Source organism: Macaca thibetana, chromosome 2 (assembly GCF_024542745.1).
Source record: "Macaca thibetana thibetana isolate TM-01 chromosome 2, ASM2454274v1, whole genome shotgun sequence".
Lineage (NCBI taxonomy): Eukaryota > Metazoa > Chordata > Mammalia > Primates > Cercopithecidae > Macaca > Macaca thibetana.
This window is the reverse complement of record NC_065579.1, coordinates 166,193,413-166,216,150: the sequence shown is the minus strand read 5'-3', so window position 1 is coordinate 166,216,150 and position 22,738 is coordinate 166,193,413. Positions and strand designations below refer to the sequence as shown.

At 37.4% G+C, this 22,738-nt stretch overlaps 1 protein-coding gene across 1 annotated transcript in view; it reads right to left on the bottom strand.

Annotated features, from left to right (window-relative positions):
• Positions 1–22,738, bottom strand: part of IFT57 (intraflagellar transport 57) — a 63,780-nt gene that overhangs the window by 19,441 nt on the left and 21,601 nt on the right. The window contains exon 6 of the mRNA XM_050781998.1: positions 13,444–13,566. Coding sequence (XP_050637955.1) covers positions 13,444–13,566 — 123 coding nt within the window. The remainder of the gene's footprint in view (positions 1–13,443; positions 13,567–22,738) is intronic.

Genomic DNA, 22,738 nt, shown 5'->3' with positions numbered 1-22,738 from the left:
TTTTCTGTGAACTGGACATTAAAGTAAAAGCCTAACAGGTTTCTCTTAAAGCACCAACCTGCTCTTTAGCAAAAATTGTAAAAGATTAAAAAGAGTCTATAAAATCTTACCTTATGATCAAACATTAAAAATTAAATAAATATGTCCACAAGGTTTTATTAAAATTAGGTTTAACATTAATAACACACTAATATAAAGATAAAATTTAGCTTATCTGGTATAAAAATCATATGAGAAGCATTGTTAAATGTAAAATGGTATTTGGCTTTCTTTGGTTTAAAAACTAATAAAAATAGCTGCTAAAGGAAATTTCTCAGTAAAAAGGCACTAAGGACTATAAAGTCCACTGCCAAGGTCCCCACATTTAAAACAAAAGGTCAATTTCTTAAAAATTATATACTTGGTTTATCTTCCACTTTCCTTTCCCGCAAAAGAAAAAAAAAAAAAAAAAACAACAACATGAAGTCTTTTAGCACATGTACCACCCCTAGAATTTCCAGTAAGCCAACACCAGCCTGAAGATCACATTCTCATCAAAAGGTAGAAAAAAGAAAAACTCGAGCCAGCCTGGGAAGGACCCTACCTTGTGCTGCTAACCACCAAGACTGCTGTTCGTACAGCAAGAAAAAAAAAAAAAAAAGATGGACTCATCACACCCAAGTCAAGAAAGCGCCAACCCCTCCAGAGTCATGGGCCATAGTCCCAGGGGAAAACTGTCAAGCGCGTCCGTGTGAAGAGACCACCAAACAGGCTTTGTGTGAGCAATAAGCTGTTTATTTCACCTGGGTGTAGGCGGGCTGAGTCCGAAAAGAGAGTCAGGGAAGGGAGATGGGGTGGGGCCATTTTATAGGATTTGGGTAGGTAAAAGGAAATTGCAGTCAAAGGGAGGTTGTTCTCTGGCGGGCAGGAGTGGGAGTCACAAGGTGCTCAGTGGGGTAGCTTTTTGAGTCAGGATGAGCCAGGAGAAGGAATTTCACAAGATAATGTCATCACTTAAGACAGGGACCGGCCATTTTCACTTCTTTTGTGATTCTTCAGTTACTTCAGGCCATCTGGGCGTATACCTGCAAGTCACAGGGGAGCACTGGGGATGCGATGGCTTGGCTTGGACTCAGAGGCCTGACAAAAACTCTACTAAAGTAAAGCTAAGAAAAATTTAACTCTTTTAATCTATTCTATTACTCTTTCTTCTTTCCTCATTCTATTTGCAGACCATCTAGTTATTAATATAACCAAGTCAATTTCGCCTCAAACTATTGCATTTGATGCTTGCTTTATTACACCCTGTGAGGACTTGCCAAGTCAAAGACAGCTTTCTACTTCAGAAAAGTACTTCTGTCCCTCCTGACTCTCCTCAGACTAGACATTAGTAAACTAGGACCATTTAATCCGGGGAGATTTCGATAAAGACCCCAGTGCCAACCAGGAGTGTTGCCCCCCGATGTACAGCTTTCATGCCATAGTTGGTCCAACGTTCTGTGGACCACTAAAGAGCAAGGATGGACTGCCCCAATTGGTTTCTGTAATTTCCCTAAAACCATACATTCATTTTACTAGAGGATCATAGAAGTTAAAGACTTAAAACAAACTTTAGCAATTAAGACAGGATACCAAGATGCAAATGCTTGGTTAAAATGGATCAAATATTCCATCTGCACATTAAAAAAAAGCAATTGTTATGCTTGTGCACATGACAGGCCAGAGGCCCAGACTGTCCCCCTTCCACTAAGGTGGTCCTCCAGTCCACCAGGCATAGGATGCATGATAGTTCTTTTCCAGGATTCTACAGCCTGGAGTAATAAGTCATGCCAGGCTCTCTCTGCTATATCCCAAAGTCCCTGCGGGTCAGCCCCCGAGGGCCATCCAGCTTCTGTCTCCCAACACTAAGTTCACTTCGTGTCTCTCACGGCACGGAGGAAATTTAGCATTCCTTGGAGACTTGAAAGGATGCAGTGAGCTTAAGAATTTTCAAGAGCTTATCAATCAGTCAGCCCTTGTTCATCCCTGAGTGGATGTGTGGTGGTATTGTGGTGGACCTTTACTAGGCACTCTGCCGAATAACTGGAGTGGCACTTGTACTTTAGTCCAATTGGCTATCCCTTTCACCCTGGCATTTCATCAACCAGAAGGAAAAATAATAATAATAATAAGACATCATAAAGCGAGAGAAGCCCCTTAGGGGTCTTTCGACTCTCATGTCTATTTAGACACAATTAGAGTCCCTTGAGGAATACCAGATCAATTTAAAGCTTGAAATCAAATAGTTGCATGATTTGAGTCAATATTTTAGTAGGTGACAGTTAATAAAAATGTGGATTAAACTACATCTATTACAACCAATAGCAACAAGCTTTTCATGAGTTAAAAGAAAAACTCATGTCGGCCCCAGCCCTGAGGCTACCTGACCTGACAAAACTCTTTACACTCTATGTGTCAGAAAGAGAAAAAAAAATGGCAGTTGGAGTTTTAACCCAGACTGTGGGGCCTGGCCAAGGCCAGTGGCCTGTCTCTCAAAACAACTAGACAGAGTTTCCAAAGGCTGGCCCCCAGGTCTAAGGGCCCTAGCAGCAAAGGCCCTGTTAGCACAAGAAGCAGATAAACTAACCCTTAGGCAAACCTGAATATAAAGCCTCCCCATGCTGTGGTAACTTTAATAAATACCAAAGGATATCATTGGTTAATAAATGCTAGATTAACCAAGTACCAAAGCTTGCTATGTGAAAATCCCCACATAACCACTGAAGTTTGAAACACCCTAAACCCCACCACCTTGTTCCCGGTATCAGAGAGCACAGTTGAACATAACTGTGTAGAGGTGTTGGACTCAGTTTATTCTAGCAGGCCCAACCTCCGAGACCATCCTTAAACATCAGTAGACTGTAAGTGGTACGTGGATGGGAGCAGCTTCACCAACCCCTGAAAAGTGACTCTGAAGACGACGATAAGCCCTGCTCCAGTCACACCCGGAAGCTGACTGGTCCACGCACGGCCGAAGCATGAGGAAACTCATCGCGGGACTCATTTTCCTTAAAATTTGGACTTGTACAGTAAGGACTTCAACTGACCTTCCTCAGACTGAGGGCTGTTCCCAGTGTATACATTAAGTCACTGAGGTAGGACAAAAGGTTGCTACGGTCCTATTATTTTATGGTTATTATAAGCGTACTGGAACTCTAAAAAAAAACTTGTTTGTATAATATTATTCTATACAAGGTACGTAGCCCAGGAAATGACCAACCTGATGTGTGTTATGACCCATCTGAGCCTCCCATGACCACAGTTCTTAAAATAAGATTAAGGACTAAGGACTGGTGGGAGCTCATAAATGATATGGGTAAAGTGTTAGCCAAAACAAAACAAAACAAAAAGGTTGCCCAAACAAGTCACCTTAAAATTTGATGCCTGTGCTGTCATTAATAGTAATAAGTTAGGAATAAAGTGTGGTTCTTTTAGTTAGAAAAGAGGCTAAATGGCAGAAAATAAGTACATCTGTCATAAATTAGGACTGTGTGAAAATAAATGTAAATACTGGTCTTGTGTCATTTAGGCCACTTGAATAAAAGAAAAAAAAATGATGAAGAGGATCCAGTCCACCTTCAGAAAGGAAAAAATTGCCCTTCCTGTACTAAGGGACAATGTAACCCCTTAGAGTTAGTAATAACCAATCCCCTTGATCCTCGCTGGAAACAAAAGGGGAATGTGTAACCCTAAAAATTGATGGAGCTAGACTGGATCTTCAAGTAAATATCATGGTTTGAAAAGAAGTTTATAAATGCTGTCCTGAGCCAGTATCAAATCTTCTATAGTAAACTAAATGTGCCAGTACCAGAAATTCTAGGAAAAACAAGAAATTTGTTTTTGCAATTAGCCGAGCATGTAGCACAGTCTCTCAATGTCACTTCATGTTATGTATGTGGAGGAACTGTAATGAGAGATCAATGGCCATAGGAAGCCCGAGAATTAGTACCTACAGACCCAGTTCCTGATGAATTCTCGGCTCAAAAGAATCACCCTGATAATTTCTGGGTCCTAAAAGCCTCAATTATTGGACAACATTGCACAGCTAGAGAAGGAAAAGAATTCACTCACCCAGTAAGATGACTTAGTTGTCTGAGACAGAAACTGTACAATAGTACCACAAAAACAGTCACTTGGTGGAGTTCAAATCATACAGAGAAAAATCCATTTAGCAAATTCCCAAAGTTGCAAACTGTGCGAACCCACCTGGAGTTCCACCAGGACTGGACAGCCCCCACTAGACTGTATTGGATACGTGGGCATAGAGCTTACACCAAATTACCTGACCAGTGGGCAGGTAGTTGTGTTATTGGCACTATTAAACCACCTTTCTTCCTACTGCCCATAAAAACAGGTGAACTCCTGGGCTTCCCTGTCTATGCTTCCCACAAAAAGAGAAGAACAGCTATAAGAAATTGAAAAAATGATAAATGGCCCTCTGAGAGAATCATACAATATTATAGACCTGCTACTTGGGCACAAGACGGCTCATGGGGATACTGGACCCCCATTTACATGATCAACTGAATCACACGGTTACAAGCTGTCTTAAAAATAATCACTATAAAACCGGCAGAGCCTTGACTATTCTGGCCCGGCAAGAAACTCAGATGAGAAATGCTATCTATCAAAATAGACTGGCTCTCGACTACTTATTAGCAGCTGAAGGAGAGGTCTGTAGGAAATTTAACCTTACTAGTTGCTGCCTACACATAGATAATCAAGGGCAAGTAGTTGAAAACATGGTTAGAGATATGACAAAACTGGCACATGTGCCCGTGCAAGTATGGCATAGATTTGATCCTGGGGCCATGTTTAGAAAATGACTCCCAGCGCTAGGAGGATTTAAAACGCTTATAATAAGAGTTATAATAGTAATAGGAACCTACTTACCACTCCCTTGTTTGCTACCTGTACTTCTTCGAATGATAGCTTCATTGCTACCTTAGTTCACCAAAATGCCTCAGCACAAATATACTATATAAATCACTATCGATCTGTCTTGCAAGAAGACATGGATAGTGAAAATGAAAGTGAGAACTCCCACTAATAAAATGAGTGACAGTCTCAAAGGGGGGAATAAGGGAGGAGACCACCCCTCATACTGTCTTATGCCCAATTTCTGCCTCCAAGGGAAGAAGAAGTAAAAACTAAAAGGCAGAAATGAAATCCACAAGCAGACAGCCCGGTGCCACACCCTGGGCCTGGTAGTTAAAGATCGACCCCTGACCTAACTGGTTCTGTTATCTATAGATTACAGACATTGTATAGGAATACACTGTGAAAATCCCTATCTTATTTTGTTCCGATCCAATTACCGGTGCATGCAGCCCCCAGTCACGTACCCCCTGCTTGCTCAATCATGACCCTCTCACACGCACCCCCTTAGAGTTGTGAGCCCTTAAAAGGGACAGGAATTGCTCACTCGGGGAGCTCGGCTCTTGAGACTGAAGTCTTACCAATGCCCCTGGCCGAATAAACCCCTTCCTTCTGTAACTTGGTGTCTGAGGAGTTTTGTCTGCTGCCCGTCCTGCTACACTGTATTTGTTGCAGGCAATGTGGGAATAATCATGATCACTGGAAATATGTGTTTCCTCAGGGATGTTCCTGCTTTCTAGAAATTCCTCTCGTAGAGAAAAATAAAACATTGTACATCATCGGTAAGGAAGGCGATGATAATCACTGGTATTCTCACACCTACCTATCACATAATTGAAACTGGAGATCTATAATCTCTAAATATAATACCTTTTAGTGAAAAAATTATATTTCTAACATGCTCAAAGACTATCTTTACTGAAACTAAAGAGTTTTCATATGTTGACTCAGACCTATTATTCATGCTTACTCTATTAACACCCCCTTTCATATGGCCACATTGATCTTCTGAGTGAGAATTTCCAGGCTTTAGAAGGAGTTACAAGCAAAGAGAAGAGATTTGGCAAGTCAGACAGGGAGTGAATCAGGCCTCTGTGAGAATGTGGGAACACCCAGAGGCCAAATGAGAATTTAATTATTTTATAAGATGCTGAGTAACTACAGTGGAACACCAGAACAGGTGACCCCAATAGTACTCCCAACTTCAGGAATGTACGAACCAAAACTTGGATCTCATACTGATAAAACTCCCCACTTCCTCCCAGCTCAAAAAACCCTAAAAACAATAGAGGTTTCTCCTGCATATTTGAGAAACCAAGAAACATAAATTGTTACTTGGTAGAAGGAAACAAAATCAAATTAATGGGATAAAAACCATAGAGGTAAAATTTGTTAGAATATTAAGAAATTTTTAATAAAACTCAGTGATAGAACCACTTTAATATAATTGATTAGAAAAATGAGTCAAGCCAACAAAAAGTACATTTTGTAGGAAGGTCCATATGACAAAGGCTTTATGCTTCAATTCATAGTTCATATTAAGTAATTTTTAAAAATCATTCTTTGCAATAATAAAATATTTAGGTAGTCTAGAAATTTTAATTATAATCAATGTGTATTAATTCACTGCTTTCAATCACAAATGTCTAGTTGAGGTATATCAGCAGTGAGGCACCAGCAACTTCCCTCTGCAGTATTTATATAACATGGAGTCTATTGGTTATTTCCTTAAAACTGCTACCACTGTTGATGCTCTTTAGTTACAACTGATGGTAATCTCTAAAGCAAAAACAGTCATTCTCTTATTTCAACTTGTGATAAATGGAAACTTTCTCTGATCCAGTTGAAACATTTATCACACTCAGGGTAAACAGGAAGGAAGGAATCATCAACTATCTTTAAACACAGAATATCCTGAATGTTCAACAAGACTATGACAGAAGCAACTACAAATCTTTTTTAGTTGCTTAAGAATAGCTGGGTTTTTCTCCAACCCTTTACTGTATTTTTACATGTATAATTTTAAGCACAATATTCCCACAACTTTGATCTCTGTCCAGGATCCACATGAAACAAACAAACAGCTGACCTTGCAATACAACTTTAAGTCCACAAAATAACACTTGTTTACAAATACAACAGCCCAAAACAACATTCTGTTTTGTGTAGTCTCTTAAAGAAAGCTTGTCTGTGAAAGTCCATCAGTGAATAGTTCCCCTCATTCTCTGGGACGTCATGGCAGTCGAGTAATCATACAAGCTGCTCTAAAAATGTATGTGTGTCTAGTTAATTTAGGCTGTTTATTTTGATAGCATTCACCTCTTTCTGATTATAGCAGGTGTTTTAAGAATACATTCGCTGAAAATTGTATTTTGTTTAAACAACAGCAGCATGTACATTTATGGCCTTACTATATTAAAAAGCATTTATTGTCTGGCAGCAATAGATACGATTACAAACATTTGTGACAGTAATTGGAGCTATTATTCCTGCATCGAGCCACATGGAGACCGACTTATTGCCACCTGTATTTACATTTGTTACTGGTAATTGTAAAAGCTATTTTTTTTTTGTTTGGCACCTTGTTTTTCTTTAAATTACGTGGATATTTCTCAACAGAAGGTCTACCAGAAAATCTTTAAGAATTATAACTGTAGTTTCTCCATTATTCAAATAACAGGCAGAGTCCCATTTTAATAAAGATTATATACATAAAACGTATTCCCATATTCTAGGCCACAGATTATATATAATATATATATTATTATATATTGTATATATAGATTATATATATATTTGCTCATGGATGCAAGAAACCTACCAACATATCCTAACAACCAGAGTATAAGTCTTAACAAAGACTCTTTATTCCTAAATCATAACAATTTATAAATCCCTGCAGGTCAAAAATATTTAGAAAAGCTAAATTTTATTAATACCCACTTATACTGCATCCATGGCAGAAGGTCAAATCAAGTTACCCTCTCCACTGCTTTGGAATGAGAGGGAAAAATCCTCTATTGTTTCTAGAGGATACAGATTTGTCTATAATATGAGAAAGTCTACCATTGTAACTTTCTGCAGGATTTGGCTTCCAATTCTAAGAGACTTAGATTTAATATAGCAATTCTGTGGTCCCTCCAGGTTCATTCAAATGGAATTCTACCTGCTGATTAAAGGAGGCCTCTCTTCTCTCTCTCAGGTTTTGGCTCTCACTGTGACTAGAGAGGCCCAGGGGCTCAATACTATTGCAATGATTCCATCCTTAGCACAATGACTCTTCCAGAAATGTTTCCTGCTGTGAATCACTCAAGGCAACGCTTATACAGTTTATTTATGTTAAAACAAAATCCAATGGCTTGGAGTTGAAATTTAAAGTTTAAGGTTTTTTTCACAACTGCACTCTAAGTCAGACACTAAAGGAATAGGTAAGTATTAAAAAGCAGTGCAGTAAATCAAAGGTTTGAGATAATTAGAAACACATGCTGTAATACTTCCAAGGCCTTTTAAAAATAATCTCTTTATCTAAATTCCTTGTAATGAATCTGAAGATTTACATAATTATTAATACTAGAGACATTTTGGTGGAATGAAGGGGATACCTACCCAACTATCTTTTAAAACAACAAAGTAGGAAACATTTAATTATAATTTGGAAAAAATTTACTTAAGTCATTAATCAAAATTCTAATTACAATATCCACAGGGCATTAAAGCATGTTAGAACATTTTTTCATTGCATTAAATACCTAATATTAAATCACTATAATGCACAATCGTTTAGTAATAAGTACTGCATAATTGAAGAAAAGGGCCTAAGTAGGGTTTAGTTGAAAACTGATTTCACACTTTCTGCTCTTCCTTATTTCTAGAGAACAGGAATAAATATTATTAATGATTATTTGGTTTCCATTGTGATTAAAAAAAACTTGCCTTGAAAAAAAATCATGCTCTTGATAAAGACTAATAGGATTGATGATTTTAGAAGCCACTTTCCTTTGGGTCAATACATGAAGTTGAGACACTAATTGTACAAGTAAACAACAGACAACAGCCAGCTCATATACAAATATATAACTGTGACCCACCATCTGCAGCAGCCAGACCAGGAAGCAAAACCACAGCCTCTGTATCAATCAGCCCCAAACAGGGTTTAATCAATGACTGCTGGCTTTTCCACTTTTGCGTGCCACCCACTTCCAGTGTAGGACCAACCAGACAAAGCCAAATATCCTCCCCTCCCTTAACCAGCCAGTCACATATTATATCCTGCTTCTAGTTTAGCCCACCTGAAGATTACCAGCCATATCTGAACATATAGTAAATCTTCCCTTTTTTCCACTAAAAATCATTTAAATTTCCCTACCTGCTTTTGAGTCTTTGCCAAACAGAGATGACGGTGGCTGACTCCCTTGCTATACAGTAAGCTCTGAATAAATAGCCTTTGCTTGGTCTCACTTGGGTGGTCTCCATTTATTTTAACAAAGTCAAAGGTTTGCTTTGTATAGTAAAAAGAAAACTCAAAAAGATAGAATATTCTTCCTCAAGAAACAGTATTAAATATTTCTTTAGCAATTTAAAATTAATCAAAATTACAGAAAGTGAAAATTTATATGAATATGCATTGACCTTTTCTATTTCTCCAGAAATATGGAACATGGAGAATTCATTGGCAGCTCAGCTTCAACTTTTGTTATATTCAACTCAGCAACTTTCAATTGATTCATTTAAAAATTTAAAAAGTTTGCATGTTACTATAAGGAATTTAAAAATTTTCAATTATGTAGGAAAATATTATCCTTCAATAATTGTCCTAAAGCACTACTCTAGTTTAGGTATCCTCAGACAGTCAGTTTCTAAGAAATTGACTCCTGAGCTGTACTCATTAGGTCATAACTGAGGCATTACTGAAGTGGCATGAGCTAGGATTTGGCTGATTTTTACTCTCTTAGCAGAACTTCTGGCTGCATCTTTAGCCACATTATTCCAACTTGGGGCAGATCTGAATTGTTCTCTGGATATATAACCACCCTAGAAGTGCAGTTGGCCCTTGAACAACACTAGTTTGAACTCCATAGGTCCACTTATATGCAGATTTTTTCAATAAATACATACAAAAAATTTCTAGAGATTTGCAACAATTTGAAAAAAGTTGCAGATGAACCACATAGGCTAAAATATCGAAAAAATTAAGAAAAAGCTAGATATGTTATAAACACATAAAATATACATAGATACTAGTCTATGTTATTTACTACCATAAATATACAAAAAAACTATTACGAAAAGTTAAAGTTTACCAAAATTTATGCACACAGACACAGACTGTACATGGTGGCACCATTTGCAGTTGACAGAAATGTAAACGAAGGTAGATATGCAGTATTAAATCATAAGTGTATAAAATTAACTGTAGTATAATCTGTACTACTATAATAATTTTGTAGCCACCTTTTGTTATTGTGATGAGCTCAAGTGTTGCAAATATTGCTTAAAATGTGTGAGGTTAATCACGTCCAAGTGAGCAGTTAGTCTCTATAATAAATCGTGTATCACAGTAAAAAGTTATTTCTTGAGGTTTTCATGTACTTTTCATGTTTAGTGCAATATCTTCAAGTATTTTTCATGTTTAGCGTAAACCCTGAATAACACCATGGGACCCATACAAATGTCACCTGCAATGCTGGAAGTGCTCCCAAGAAGCAGAGAAAAGTCCTGACATTACAATAAAGAGATGAATTCCTTGATATGTACTGTAGATTGAGGTCTGCAGCTGAGGATGCCTGTCATTTCAAGATAAATGAATCCAGCATAAGAACCATTGTAGGCCGGGCGCGGTGGCTCACGCCTGTAATCCCAGCACTTTGGGAGGCCGAGGCGGGCGGATCACAAGGTCAGGAGATCGAGACCACGGTGAAACCCCGTCTCTACTAAAAATACAAAAAATTAGCCGGGCGCAGTTGTGGGCGCCTGTAGTCCCAGCTACTCGGGAGGCTGAGGCAGGAGAATGGCGTGAACCCGGGAGGCGGAGCTTGCAGTGAGCCGAGATCGCGCCACTGCACTCCAGCCCGGGCGACAGAGCGAGACTCCGTCTCAAAAAAAAAAAAAAAAAAAAGAACCATTGTAAAAAAAAGAAAATTTATGAAGCCATCACTGCAGCTACGACAGCAGGCACAAAAACCTTTTACTTTTTGCAAAATACTTTTTCTCTTTTACTGAAAATGCAGCTTTTATGTGGGTGTAAGAAAGACATACTTACAGCCTCCATTATGATTCAAGAAAAAATGAAGTTATTATTATATGACAATTTAAAGCAAAAGGAGGGTGAAGGATCTAAAGCTGGAGAATTTGATGCCAGCAAAGGATGGTTTGATAATGTTTGAAAGAGGTTTGGCTTTAAGAAGTGTCAAGGTAACAGGAGACTCAGCTTCTGATGACTAAATGGCAGAAGATGAGTTCCTAGGTGCCATTAAGAATATCACTGTGGAGAAAAGATATCTGCCTAAACAGGTTTTTAATGCAGACTAAAGTGTCCTGTTATGAAAAAAATAAGTGCCACAAAGACATGTATTAGTAAGAAAGAGATGTGAGCACTAGGATTTTTTTTTTTTTTTTTTTTTTTTTTTTTTTGAGACGGAGTTTCGCTCTTGTTGCCCAGGCTGGAGTGCAATGGCGCAATCTCAGCGCAACCTCCCCCTCCCGGGTTCAAGCGATTCTCCTGCCAGCACTAAGATTTAAAGCAGGAAGGGATAAGCTAATTCTACTGTTTTATGCAAATATAGTTGGGTTTATGATTAGGGCTGCCCATGTATAAGTTTTGACTCCTTAAAAATTTAACTACTAACAGCTTACTTTTGACTAGAAATGATACTGATAATATAAACAACATGTATTCCTTATGTTATATGTATTATATACTGCATTCTCACAACAAAGTAAACTAGAGAAAAGAAAGTGTTATTAAGAAAATCATAAGAAAGAAAATACATATTTACTATTCATTAAGTGGAAGTGGATCACTAAAAAGATTTTTATCCTCATTGTCTTCATGTGGAGTAAGAGGAGTGGTTGGTCTTGCTGTCTCAGAGGTGGCAGAGGCAGAAGGGGAAGAGGAGGTGGAAGAGGATGCAGAATAGCAGGCATACTGGGTATAACGTTTATTGGGAAGTCTGCCTATAAGTGGACCTGTGCAGTTCAAATCCTGATTTTACAGGCTACTAGGCAGAAGGGACTTGCCTTGTCTCAGATTAACCTTGTCTTTGGACTTGGACTTTTGGGGTTAATGCTGGAATGAGTTAAGACTTTGGGGGACTGTCGGGAAGGCATGATTGTGTTTTGAAATGTTAAGGACATGAGCCAGGGGCAGAATCATATGGTTTAGCTTTGTGTCCCCACCCAAATCTCATCTTGAATTGTAATCCCCAAGTGTTAAGGGAGGAACCTGGTGGGAAGTGATTGGATTATGGGTATGGTTTCCCCACGGGGTTCTTGTGAAAGCGAGTGAGTTATCACGAGATCTGATGGTTTTATAACTGTCTGGCATTTCCCCTGCTCACTTCTTCTCCTTCCTATGGCCTTGTAAAGAAGATGCCTTGCTTCCCCTTGGCCGTCTGCCATGATTGTAAGTTTCCTAAGGCCTCCACAGCCATGCTGAACTATGAGTCAGTTATACCTCTCCTTTATAAATTACCCAGTCTTGGGCAGTTCTTTATAGCAGTATGAAAACGAACTAATACAACAGTATTTATCAAATTGTAACTAGAAAGGAAGTAGAAACTTGATACAATGGGTGAATTAATCTGGTCTAATCCCTAAATCTTATTAAATATGACTTCTTGATTATTTTAACATTTTATTTATTTATTTAGAGATGGAGTTTCGCTGTGTCATCCAGGCTGGAGTGCAGTGGTGCAATCTTGGCTCACTGCAACCTCTGCCTCCCGGGTTCAAGCGATTCTCCTGCCTCAGCCTCCTGAGTAGCTGGGATTACAAGCGTGTGCTACCATGCCCAGCTAATTTTTGAACTTTTAGTAGAGATGGGGTTTCGGTGTGTTGGCCAGGCTGGTCTTGAACTCCTGACCTCATGATTTGCCCACCTCGGCCTCCCAAAGTGTTGGGGCCAGCATTTTATTTTTAATCACATGTATTGAATAGATTATCTAAGAGCACTTCCAGACTGCTTTCTGTTTTGCCATGCAGCAGAGCTCTGACCTATCTTATAACTCTAATCCGTTGGTATGGTCATGGAATTCCTATTCATCTAAACATAATATGACTTCCCAGAAAATCTTCTGAGAAAATACCCCTCAACACCAGGCAAATATGATGTCTTCTAAATCACTCTTTTAAAGATCTTTGCTTCGCTTTTTGGACCAGATTACATTATTCAGTTATTCAACAACAATTTGTTAAATCCTTATTAAGACAAAAATGCTGAAAACTGAATCCTACTGCCCTTCTTTAATAATTTTTATAATTGGGAGTACCCCTAACCCTGAAGTTTCCTTATAACATTTTTTTTAAGATAATGTGTTCCCTCTTTGATACCTTATTGTCAGTCCTAATCGTGACTTTCAGTTGCGGTAGTACACGTTCCACTTCTAGGCTCCATTCCGCAGCATCTGTTGTGGATTCCAAAATATCTTCTTGTTTGGCAGTCTCGTTCATATCCTAAGAAAGGAAAGATATCACAAGATTGAGAGTTTATAAAAAGAAATGGTAAAAATTTGAGGCATTTTAGCAGTACTGCACAATTTAAATCAAGAATTGGTAGTGTTAAAATTATAGTGGAAGAAGAAATTCTTTTCTGTCTTCCTACAATGTTGAAAGAAAATAATGCACCAACCTGGTAGAATAGCAAAATACATATTAAAAAAGAAGCAAATATATGATTCAACTATTTTTACAAGGAAAAATGTTTCTAAGACATCAGATTGAACTCAACAGGAATACCATCAAATGGACCAACAAGCCATTTAGGTATGTTAATTGGTAACAGTAGAAAAGATGTTTGGTAAGAAAACTCACTCATGTTTGGTAAGAAGGCATGGTGGCGGGTGCCTGTAGTCCCAGCTACTTGGGAGGCTGAGGCAGGAGAATGGCGTAAACCCGGGAGGCGGAGCTTGCAGTGAGCCAAAATTATGCCACTGCACTACTCCAACCTGGGTGACAGAGCAAGACTCTGTCTCGAAAAAAAAAAAAAAAAAAAAAAAAAAGGAAGAAACACTTAAATTTATTATACTGAAATACAAACCCCAAATCTGAAAGACAAAATATAAAAAAATTCCAGAAGGAAAGAATTGCTATTTACAAAATTTGTATTCATAATTGAAGTGAAAATTTATTAGGTCAAATTATAATATAGCTTAAAGTGTAATTTAATATAGACATACTTGAACTCAAATAGGGAGGGGGCCAAATTTCTGCATTTGGTTTCTGCATTGGAATAACAAAAATCCATCATAATTGTTTTTGAATTACAACAAAAAAAGGCCCACTCTTTTCTTTTTTCCCACCCCTTCACATTTCAGCATTATGTATGGATCTGAAAATATAAATAATGTAGATTAATGATTTAAAGATAAAATCTAAGGCAGTAATTTTGGTACCAATTCTTCCCTTTAACTCTCTTAATTATAAATCTAAAGAAAAAATTAAAATATCAATGTTTATATAGAGAAAAAGAGACTAAAGAGATATAAACAGACATAAAATGTATGAATCTTATATGAATTCTAATTTTAATAATCTATAAAAGATATTTTTGAGACAATCAGTGAAGTTTTAATATGGGAGAATACTGGATGATATTAAGAAATTACTAATTTTATAGGTATGACATGACATGGTTTTGTTTAAAAAGGCCTTATAAGTTAGAAATAAATGCTAAAATATTTACTGATGAATTGACAAGATGTCTGAATTTTACTTTGAAATACTATGAGGCAAAGAAAAAAAGGGAGGCAGCTTTAAATAAAACATGATTGACAAAATGTTAACAACTGCTGAAACTGGATAATGTGGCATGTTCATTATCTTATTCTAATTTTGTATACATTTGAAACATTCCATAATACAAAATTTAAAAATAAAAACTAGGTGAACAACCTCATGATGAAATTACATTCCCAATATATATTTATGTCACTAAAATCACATTTCTTAAATGAAAGCTCATTGGATTAGTCTTTCCAATCAGATGTAACACTAACCAGAAGATTAATCTTACATTAGGGTTTGCATTTCTGTGGGAGCCTGAGGTCTTTAGAGGCTTTGAACTCACTCCCAACTAAGACTCTGGAACAGTGCTAACATAAGAAAGCCTCTCCTACCTCCTAGCTCATAACAGCAAGTCCTGTTTAGACTCAGAGCCTTAAAGCCTATACTGCTTTTTGTTCAGATTCAAGGGACTATATATTTTTAACTTCACCATTTGAGAATGGATAACTAATACATGTTTTTACACTTTATAATACGTGGTCTGAATGTATTCCATTTAGAAAACCAGAAGTATAAAAAACCAAAACATTAAGTAAAATGTGAAAAAAAAAAAAGCTCAAGATTCTACTTTAAATATGGAAACATTGTATTATTTAGAGTACTTAATGCTGTATACTTCTATATAAATTGGATCTAGGGTAGCACAAGAGTATCATAGCTGGCGAAGGAGGTGCTTCATTCACAAAGTAGATACGTGTGAAGTTACATGAGACTGTGTATGACGGCAGGAAAAGAGATAATGGGTCTCTGTGTCGAAACCTAAAGCAATAGGGAAGGTTCTCTGCCATGTAAATTCACACTGGCATCAATAAGATGCATATGTTTGGAAGAACTAGGCATATGAACATTCACTGGCACATCTGAGTACCTGTCTTAGACTCCACGAGACCCAATTTCTCATTTTATATACCACACAGGATAAACTAGTGGGGGCTGGGGTAGGGAGGACATATGCCTTGCTAGTGGTATATGAGCCCTGACCTCAGGGCATGTGTGTGGGTATACACAGAGGGTTACTCCTGCCAAGGTTATGGGCCCCCACATCCCAACCCTGCAAAATCAGGCTGCAACAAGACAGCATGCCTTCTCAGCAGCAGTTTTGAGTGATTCTTAATAGAATGTAGATACTGCATCAAATGATAAATTCAGTAACGTTACAGGGAACAAAATCAATATATAAAAATCGGTATCATTTATATATGCCAACAGTAAACAATTTGAAGTAGAAACCAAGAAAGTAATCCCATTCACGACAGCTAAAATAAAATACCTAGGAATAAACTTAATCAAAGGAGTGAAAAAATCTTTAGAATGAAACTACAAAAACACTGATGAAAGAATTGAAGAGGACACAGAAAAGGGAAAGATATTCCAAGTTCATGGACTGGAAAAATAAATATTATTAAACTGTCCATACTACCCAAAGCAATCTACAGATGCAATCCCTATAAAAATACTAATGACATTCTTCACAGAAATAAAAAAAAAAAATCTAAAATTTATAAGGAACTACAAAAGACCCAGAATAGTCAAAGTAATCCTGAGCAAAAAGAACAAAGCTGGAATCATTGCATTACCTGACTTCAAATTATACTACAAAGCTACCATAACTAAAACAGCATGGTTCTGGCATAAAAACAGACACAAAGACCAATGGAAAAGAACAGAGAATCCAGATTTAAATCCATGCATTTACAGCCAACTCATTTCTGATAAAAACACCAAGAGTATACATTGTGGAAAGGACAGTCTCTTCAATACATAGTGCTGGAAAAACTGGATATTCATATGTAGAAGAATGAAACTAGATGCCTATCTCTTACCATACACAAAAATCAAATCAATATGGATTAAACACTTAAATCTATGACATGAAACTATAAAACTACTAAAAGAAAACACTGGGGAAATGCTCCAGAACATTGGTCTGGGCAAAGATTTCTTAAGTAAGACCTCAAAAGCACAGGTAAACAAAGCAAAAATGGACAAATGGGATCATGTCAAGCTAAAAAGCTTCTGCACAGAAAAGGAAGCCATCAACATAATGAAGAGACAACCCACAGAATGGGAGAAAATACCTGCAAACTACCCATCTGAAAGGGGATTAACAATCAGAATATATAAGGAGCTCAAACAACTCAGTAGGAAAAAAACCCAAATGATCTAATTAAAAAATAGGCAAAAGATCAAAAGAGACATTTCTCAAAACAAGGCATACAAATGGCCAACAATTATATGAAAAAATGATCTCTAATCATTACTAATCACCAGAGAAATGAGAACCAAAACCACAAGATACCATCTTACCTCATTAAAATGGTTTTTATCACAAAGACAGGCAATAACAAATGCTGGCAAAGATATGGAGAAAGGGGAACACTTGTATACTGTTGGTGGGAAAGTAAATTAATATAGCCACTATGGAGAACACTTTGGAGGTTCCTCAAAAAAATCTAAAAATCTATCATATAATCTAGCAATGCTGCTGTGGAGCATATACCCAAAAGAAAGGAAATCAGTATGTTGAAGAGAAATCTGCATTCCCATGTTTACTGCAGCACTATTCACAATACCCCAGATAGGGAATCAACCTAAGTGTTGATCAAGGGATGAATGGATAAAGAAAATATGGTATATATACACAATGGGATATTATTTAGCCATAAAAAGAATGAAATCCTGTCATTTGTAGCAACATGGATGGAACTGGAGGTCATTATGTTAAATGAAATATGCCAGGAACAGTAAGACAAATATCACATGTTCTCACTCATATGTGGGAGCTAAAAAAAATGTAGATTTCATGGAGGTAGAGAGTAGAATGATGGTTACCAGAGATTGAGAATGGTAGCGGGGAGGAAGGATAAAAAGGGAATGGTCAGTGGATATGAAAATATAGTTATTTAAAACTGCATTAGTTATATAGAAAAAATAAGACCTAGTGTTTGGTAGCACAATAGGGCAACTATAATTAACAATAATGTATTATATATTTCAAAATACCTAAAAATGTGGAATGGGAATGTTCTTAACACAAAGAAATGATAAATGCTTGAGGTGATTGATATCCCAACTACCCTGATCTGATCATTACGTATTGTATGCCTTGTATCAAAATATCACATACAACCCATAAATATGCACTATGTATTCATAATAACTAAAGATAAAAAAATTTAAAAATAAATAAAAATAAGTTTGATTTATGGAGTACCATTGGGGTGAACTGAAGCTAGATGCTGTTGATTAAATCCCAAAGCCAGGGCTCTCCAACCCTCATTTCCACCCTCATTTCCAACCCTCATTTCTACCCCCTCTTTCTTTCTCTCCTTACAAGATTGAAGTTCAGAATCACCAAACAAGACAAGGGGTCACACCCATCCATACTCCCACTTTCTTCAGGCCTGGATGCGGGATTGTTCAAGTTGTGAATAACATACTCAAAATGTTTTACTGAAGGAAGGGCCTTTTTCATAAAGACAGATGGGTTTGCAGTGGCCGTTTGAACCAGACCTAGAATCTGAGGCAGTAGGGTACATAAAGATCAAATGCTGCATTAAGGTATGCCAGTGCATAAGCTATTTGTTTTTATGTTGGACCCTTTAGTAAGTTGCATTTACCCTTACTAGCTTATTATTTGGTTCCCGTAAGCAACAATTTGCTAACTCCCACTCCCAATGTCCTAAAATGATTTAACGTAGGAGCTCAAAAATTTTCACTCACTCGTAGGCCATAATTAATATATGAGGGGAAATGGCCCAGTTACTAAATGAATAAAGGGCAAAAAGAGAACATTAGATTTGGCAGAGCAGCATTAACTTATTCAAACTATACGGTTTCTTTCTACATCCATGTTTGCATATCTATTTCATAACCTCACTCCTCACTCAACATTTCTTAATGCCTAATAACTGGATACATTAACTGAGCAAGCCCTATAAATAAAGTATAAATCATTTTAAAACTATACACTTTGAGAAAACTTTTCTTCCCAATTGTTTTTCCATTTAACAAATGGTACTTTATGTGGGTTACTTGAAAAAGAGAAATAAACTGCTGTTTCTTTTAATCAAAATTTTATACCATCATGACAAAGTCCCTCTCTAACATGTTAACTAAGATAAAACATTGCTTTTGGGAAGTTTCATTTTCCAGTTACTGCTGCAGAAGAAACAATTAGAAGCTCATAAGGCACAAGTTATCTAGAAGTCTCATTTATAATTAATTAATTAAACTAATAATCCATTTGTTAAACTCCTACAACATTCAAGGTAAGAATTCAGGCACTGTGCTTGGTGTAGAAAGCTAAAAGGATTTAATTGCTGCCTGCAAAATTTGCAGACTACTAGGAAGAGCCTGAGGCCAGTTAATGGGAGTAATAATTGGTCCTAGGTAAAAGGAGAAACTGATGAGATGGGAACTGATCCTGACTGCCAAAGGAAGAATTGAAAATAACAGTCTGCACTATCCCATAAAGTAACCTTGGGCTCAAACAGTGGGGCACACCATCGAAGTCAGTTCAAGAATCAAACATACAGTATTAAAAATCTACTCAGAATCCTGTTCCAGTAATTCTCTGGTCAAGCATCAAAGAAAGGCTATGTTCTGTAAAAATAAACATGAGATGGCAACCTCATGGATATACTAGTGTCCAGATTCATTTGAAGAACTCAAATCATATACCTACTGAGAGGGTGTTAAAAGTCAAATTAACTCTCAAGATTAAATACTCCCAAGACTCAAGGAAAAGGGAACTAAGTTGTCTTAAGAGTCACAACAGCATGGTGTAAATGTTAAGAGGGATGGGTCTGGAATCACATCTGCTCAAATCCCACCTTCATGACTTACTAGCTGTTGGTCAAGTCACGTGACCTCTCTAAATCTCAGAGTACCCATCTGTAAAATGAGAATAACAGCACCTTCCTCATTGGAAGGGGTGCTGTGAGCATTAAATGAGACAATGTATTTAAAAGGCTTGCACAGTGTATAATACATATTAACCCCTGGTATATTTTAGCAGTTATTATCATTATTATTACATGTCAAACATGGTATTAGATGCTTTTACATATGGGTTAAATGCCCAACAATAACACCATGAAACACGGAGTCTTATTACCATCTTTTAAAGTGAGGAAACTGAGGCACAGAATAGGTAGGTGACTTTTTCAATGTCACATCCAGTGATTGGTAGGTCAGGCAGCATTACTCTAGAGCACAAGCTCTAAAACACCTTACCATATGTCTATCAACCCTTTGTCACCTAGGCTATAATTATTTTTCTCCAGTTTGTCACTTGTATTTTAACTTTATGGTGTTCCCCACTCTGCTTTCCCATAATATAAAGTTTTAATTTTTATACATTCAGATTTGTATTTTATGTTTTGGATTTTCTTGTCATGCTTAATTATGCCTACTTCAAACTGTAACACTTGTCACTCCTCATGTTTGGTGTGTGAGTGTGTGTGTTTTGTTTTGTTTTGTCGAGACAGGATCTCGCTCTGTCACCCAGGTTGGAGTGCAGTGGCATGATCTCGGCTCACTGCAGCCTCTGCCTCCAGGGTTTAAGTGATTCTCCTGCCTCAACCTCCCAAGTAGCTAGGACTACAGGAATGCACCACCATGCTAGGCTGATTTTTGTATTTTTAGTAGAGATGGGGTTTCACCATGTTGGCCAAGGTAGTCTTGAAATTCTGGCCTCAAGTGATCCACCTACCATGGCCCTCAAAGTGCTGGGACTAGAGGCATGAGTCACTGCACTTGGCCTCATGTTTTTGTTTTATTTTTGTGCCTTATTATTTGTTATTGTGATCCGTGTGGAGTTAATTTGGGTGTAATGTATGAGGGAGGAATCCAGCTTTTTCTATAAATGGATTAGCCTATTATCTCTTCACCATTTAATTGAATAGTTCAGTTTTCCTCACTGATTTGCATTGCTTCATATACTAACATGACCACATATTTGTATTATTTTATAGATTCTATACTACTTTGTTAAATTCTGTATATATTTTCAGACTTATAAAAAATTGTATCAATATTACACAAAAAATTTCCATATACCCTTCATTCAGATACCACTTCCAAATGTTCTCATCTTACATAACTTTGGGCTAATTACGAATAAAAGGGTACAATGTTTCTATCTGGATGCTGAGATTTGGGAAACTTTTCACATTTTTCTTTACACTCTTTTGTTCTTTCATTTTTTAGAAAACACAAGGAACATATTTTACTTTAAAAAAGAATAAAGTTTTTTCAATAAGCAGGTAAAAATAAAATTTGATTAACTTCCAAAAACCAGCAGGTACAGGTGGTATGCTGTAGGAGTCTGAATGAGAAAGACAAGTATGTTTTAATGCAATAGTGAGTTTTAAGTTTAGCCTTGCAGGAATGTATGGGATATAGACAGGCAGAAAAGAGACAAGCCAAGTGTTTTCAGTGAGGAAAACGGCATAAGCCAAAAAACTGAAATAGGAATGAATATAACTTGTGAGGATCAAAATGAGAAAAGAGTCTAGGGGCTTAAAAAGGTGAATACTGGCTGGGTGCGGTGGCTCATGCCTGTAATCCCAGCACTTTGGGAGGCCGAGGTGGGCGGATCACAAGGTCAGGAGATCGAGACCATCCTAGCTAACACGGTGAAACCCCATCTCTACTAAAAAAATACAAAAAATTAGCCGGGCGTGGTGGCGGGCGCCTGTAAGTCCCAGCTACTCGGGAGGCTGAGGCAGGAGAATGGCATGAAACCAGGAGGCGGAGCTGGCAGTGAGCCGAGATCGCGCCACTGGACTCCAGCCTGGGGGGACAGAGCGAGACTCCGTCTCAAAAAAAAAAAAAAAAAAGTGAATACTGGAGAGGAAAAGAGAGTTAAGTACATTGTGAAAGACCTTCAAATCTAGGGTAAGGAATATGAATTTTGTCCTCCAGCCAGAAAAGAAGCCAAGAAGTTATAGGCAAGGTACAATTACTGTATTTATTAATACTTATCCAACAACTATTTATTTAGTGCCCACTATGTTCCACATACTGCTATAGTCCAGGAATAGTGACTACAACAACAATCCTCACGAATAAAACATGTTAGCTATGTTTTATAAAGATGTATGGGTTTTTGTAGATTTTGGGGTTGGCTATGGGACTAAATGGGGCAAAGTGATAAGGGAAGTGTCATTGAGGAGATAGAAGAGATAGCATTTCAGCTGAACCTTGAACATTTGAGTCAGGTAGAGAGACAGTGGGAAGGTATTTTAGAAAAGAGATAATAGGAAACAGAAGCATTGGATGGGAGCAGATATGCTCACAAGGTATTTGAAAGCCTATGAGAGCACCCATTTAACCGGAATAAAGGGTTTGTAGAAGAAAATGAGGTTAGCTGTGTAGACAATAATCAAATTGCTAAGGGCCTTGAAAGTCAGATCAAAATTTTATTCCTCTATACTCTATATAAATGGACCTGTAGGCAATGAAAGCCATCAAACGTTATTGAATTCAAAATGACCTGTAATAGTCATGTTTCAGTAAGTCAGACAGAGAAGCAGGGTGAAAAATATTTTGACAAAGGGTGGGGGTGGGATTGAAAGAGGAAGACCAAAGACTATTTAGAGCATTACTGTTATATAGTCCAGACAGGCAATGAAAAGAACATGGCCTTGCAAGACAGCTGAAGGGATGGATATAGGAAATGTTTCAAAGGCAGCATCCACGGGTCTTAATGACTACATAGATAGCCTGGGTAAAGATGAATCAGACATATATTCAAAGCACTAACATTGCCAGGGGTAAGTGGTAAGTGGCGATCAGGATTTGAGAGATGGGTGGTTTTAAAAAATACAAACTTGTA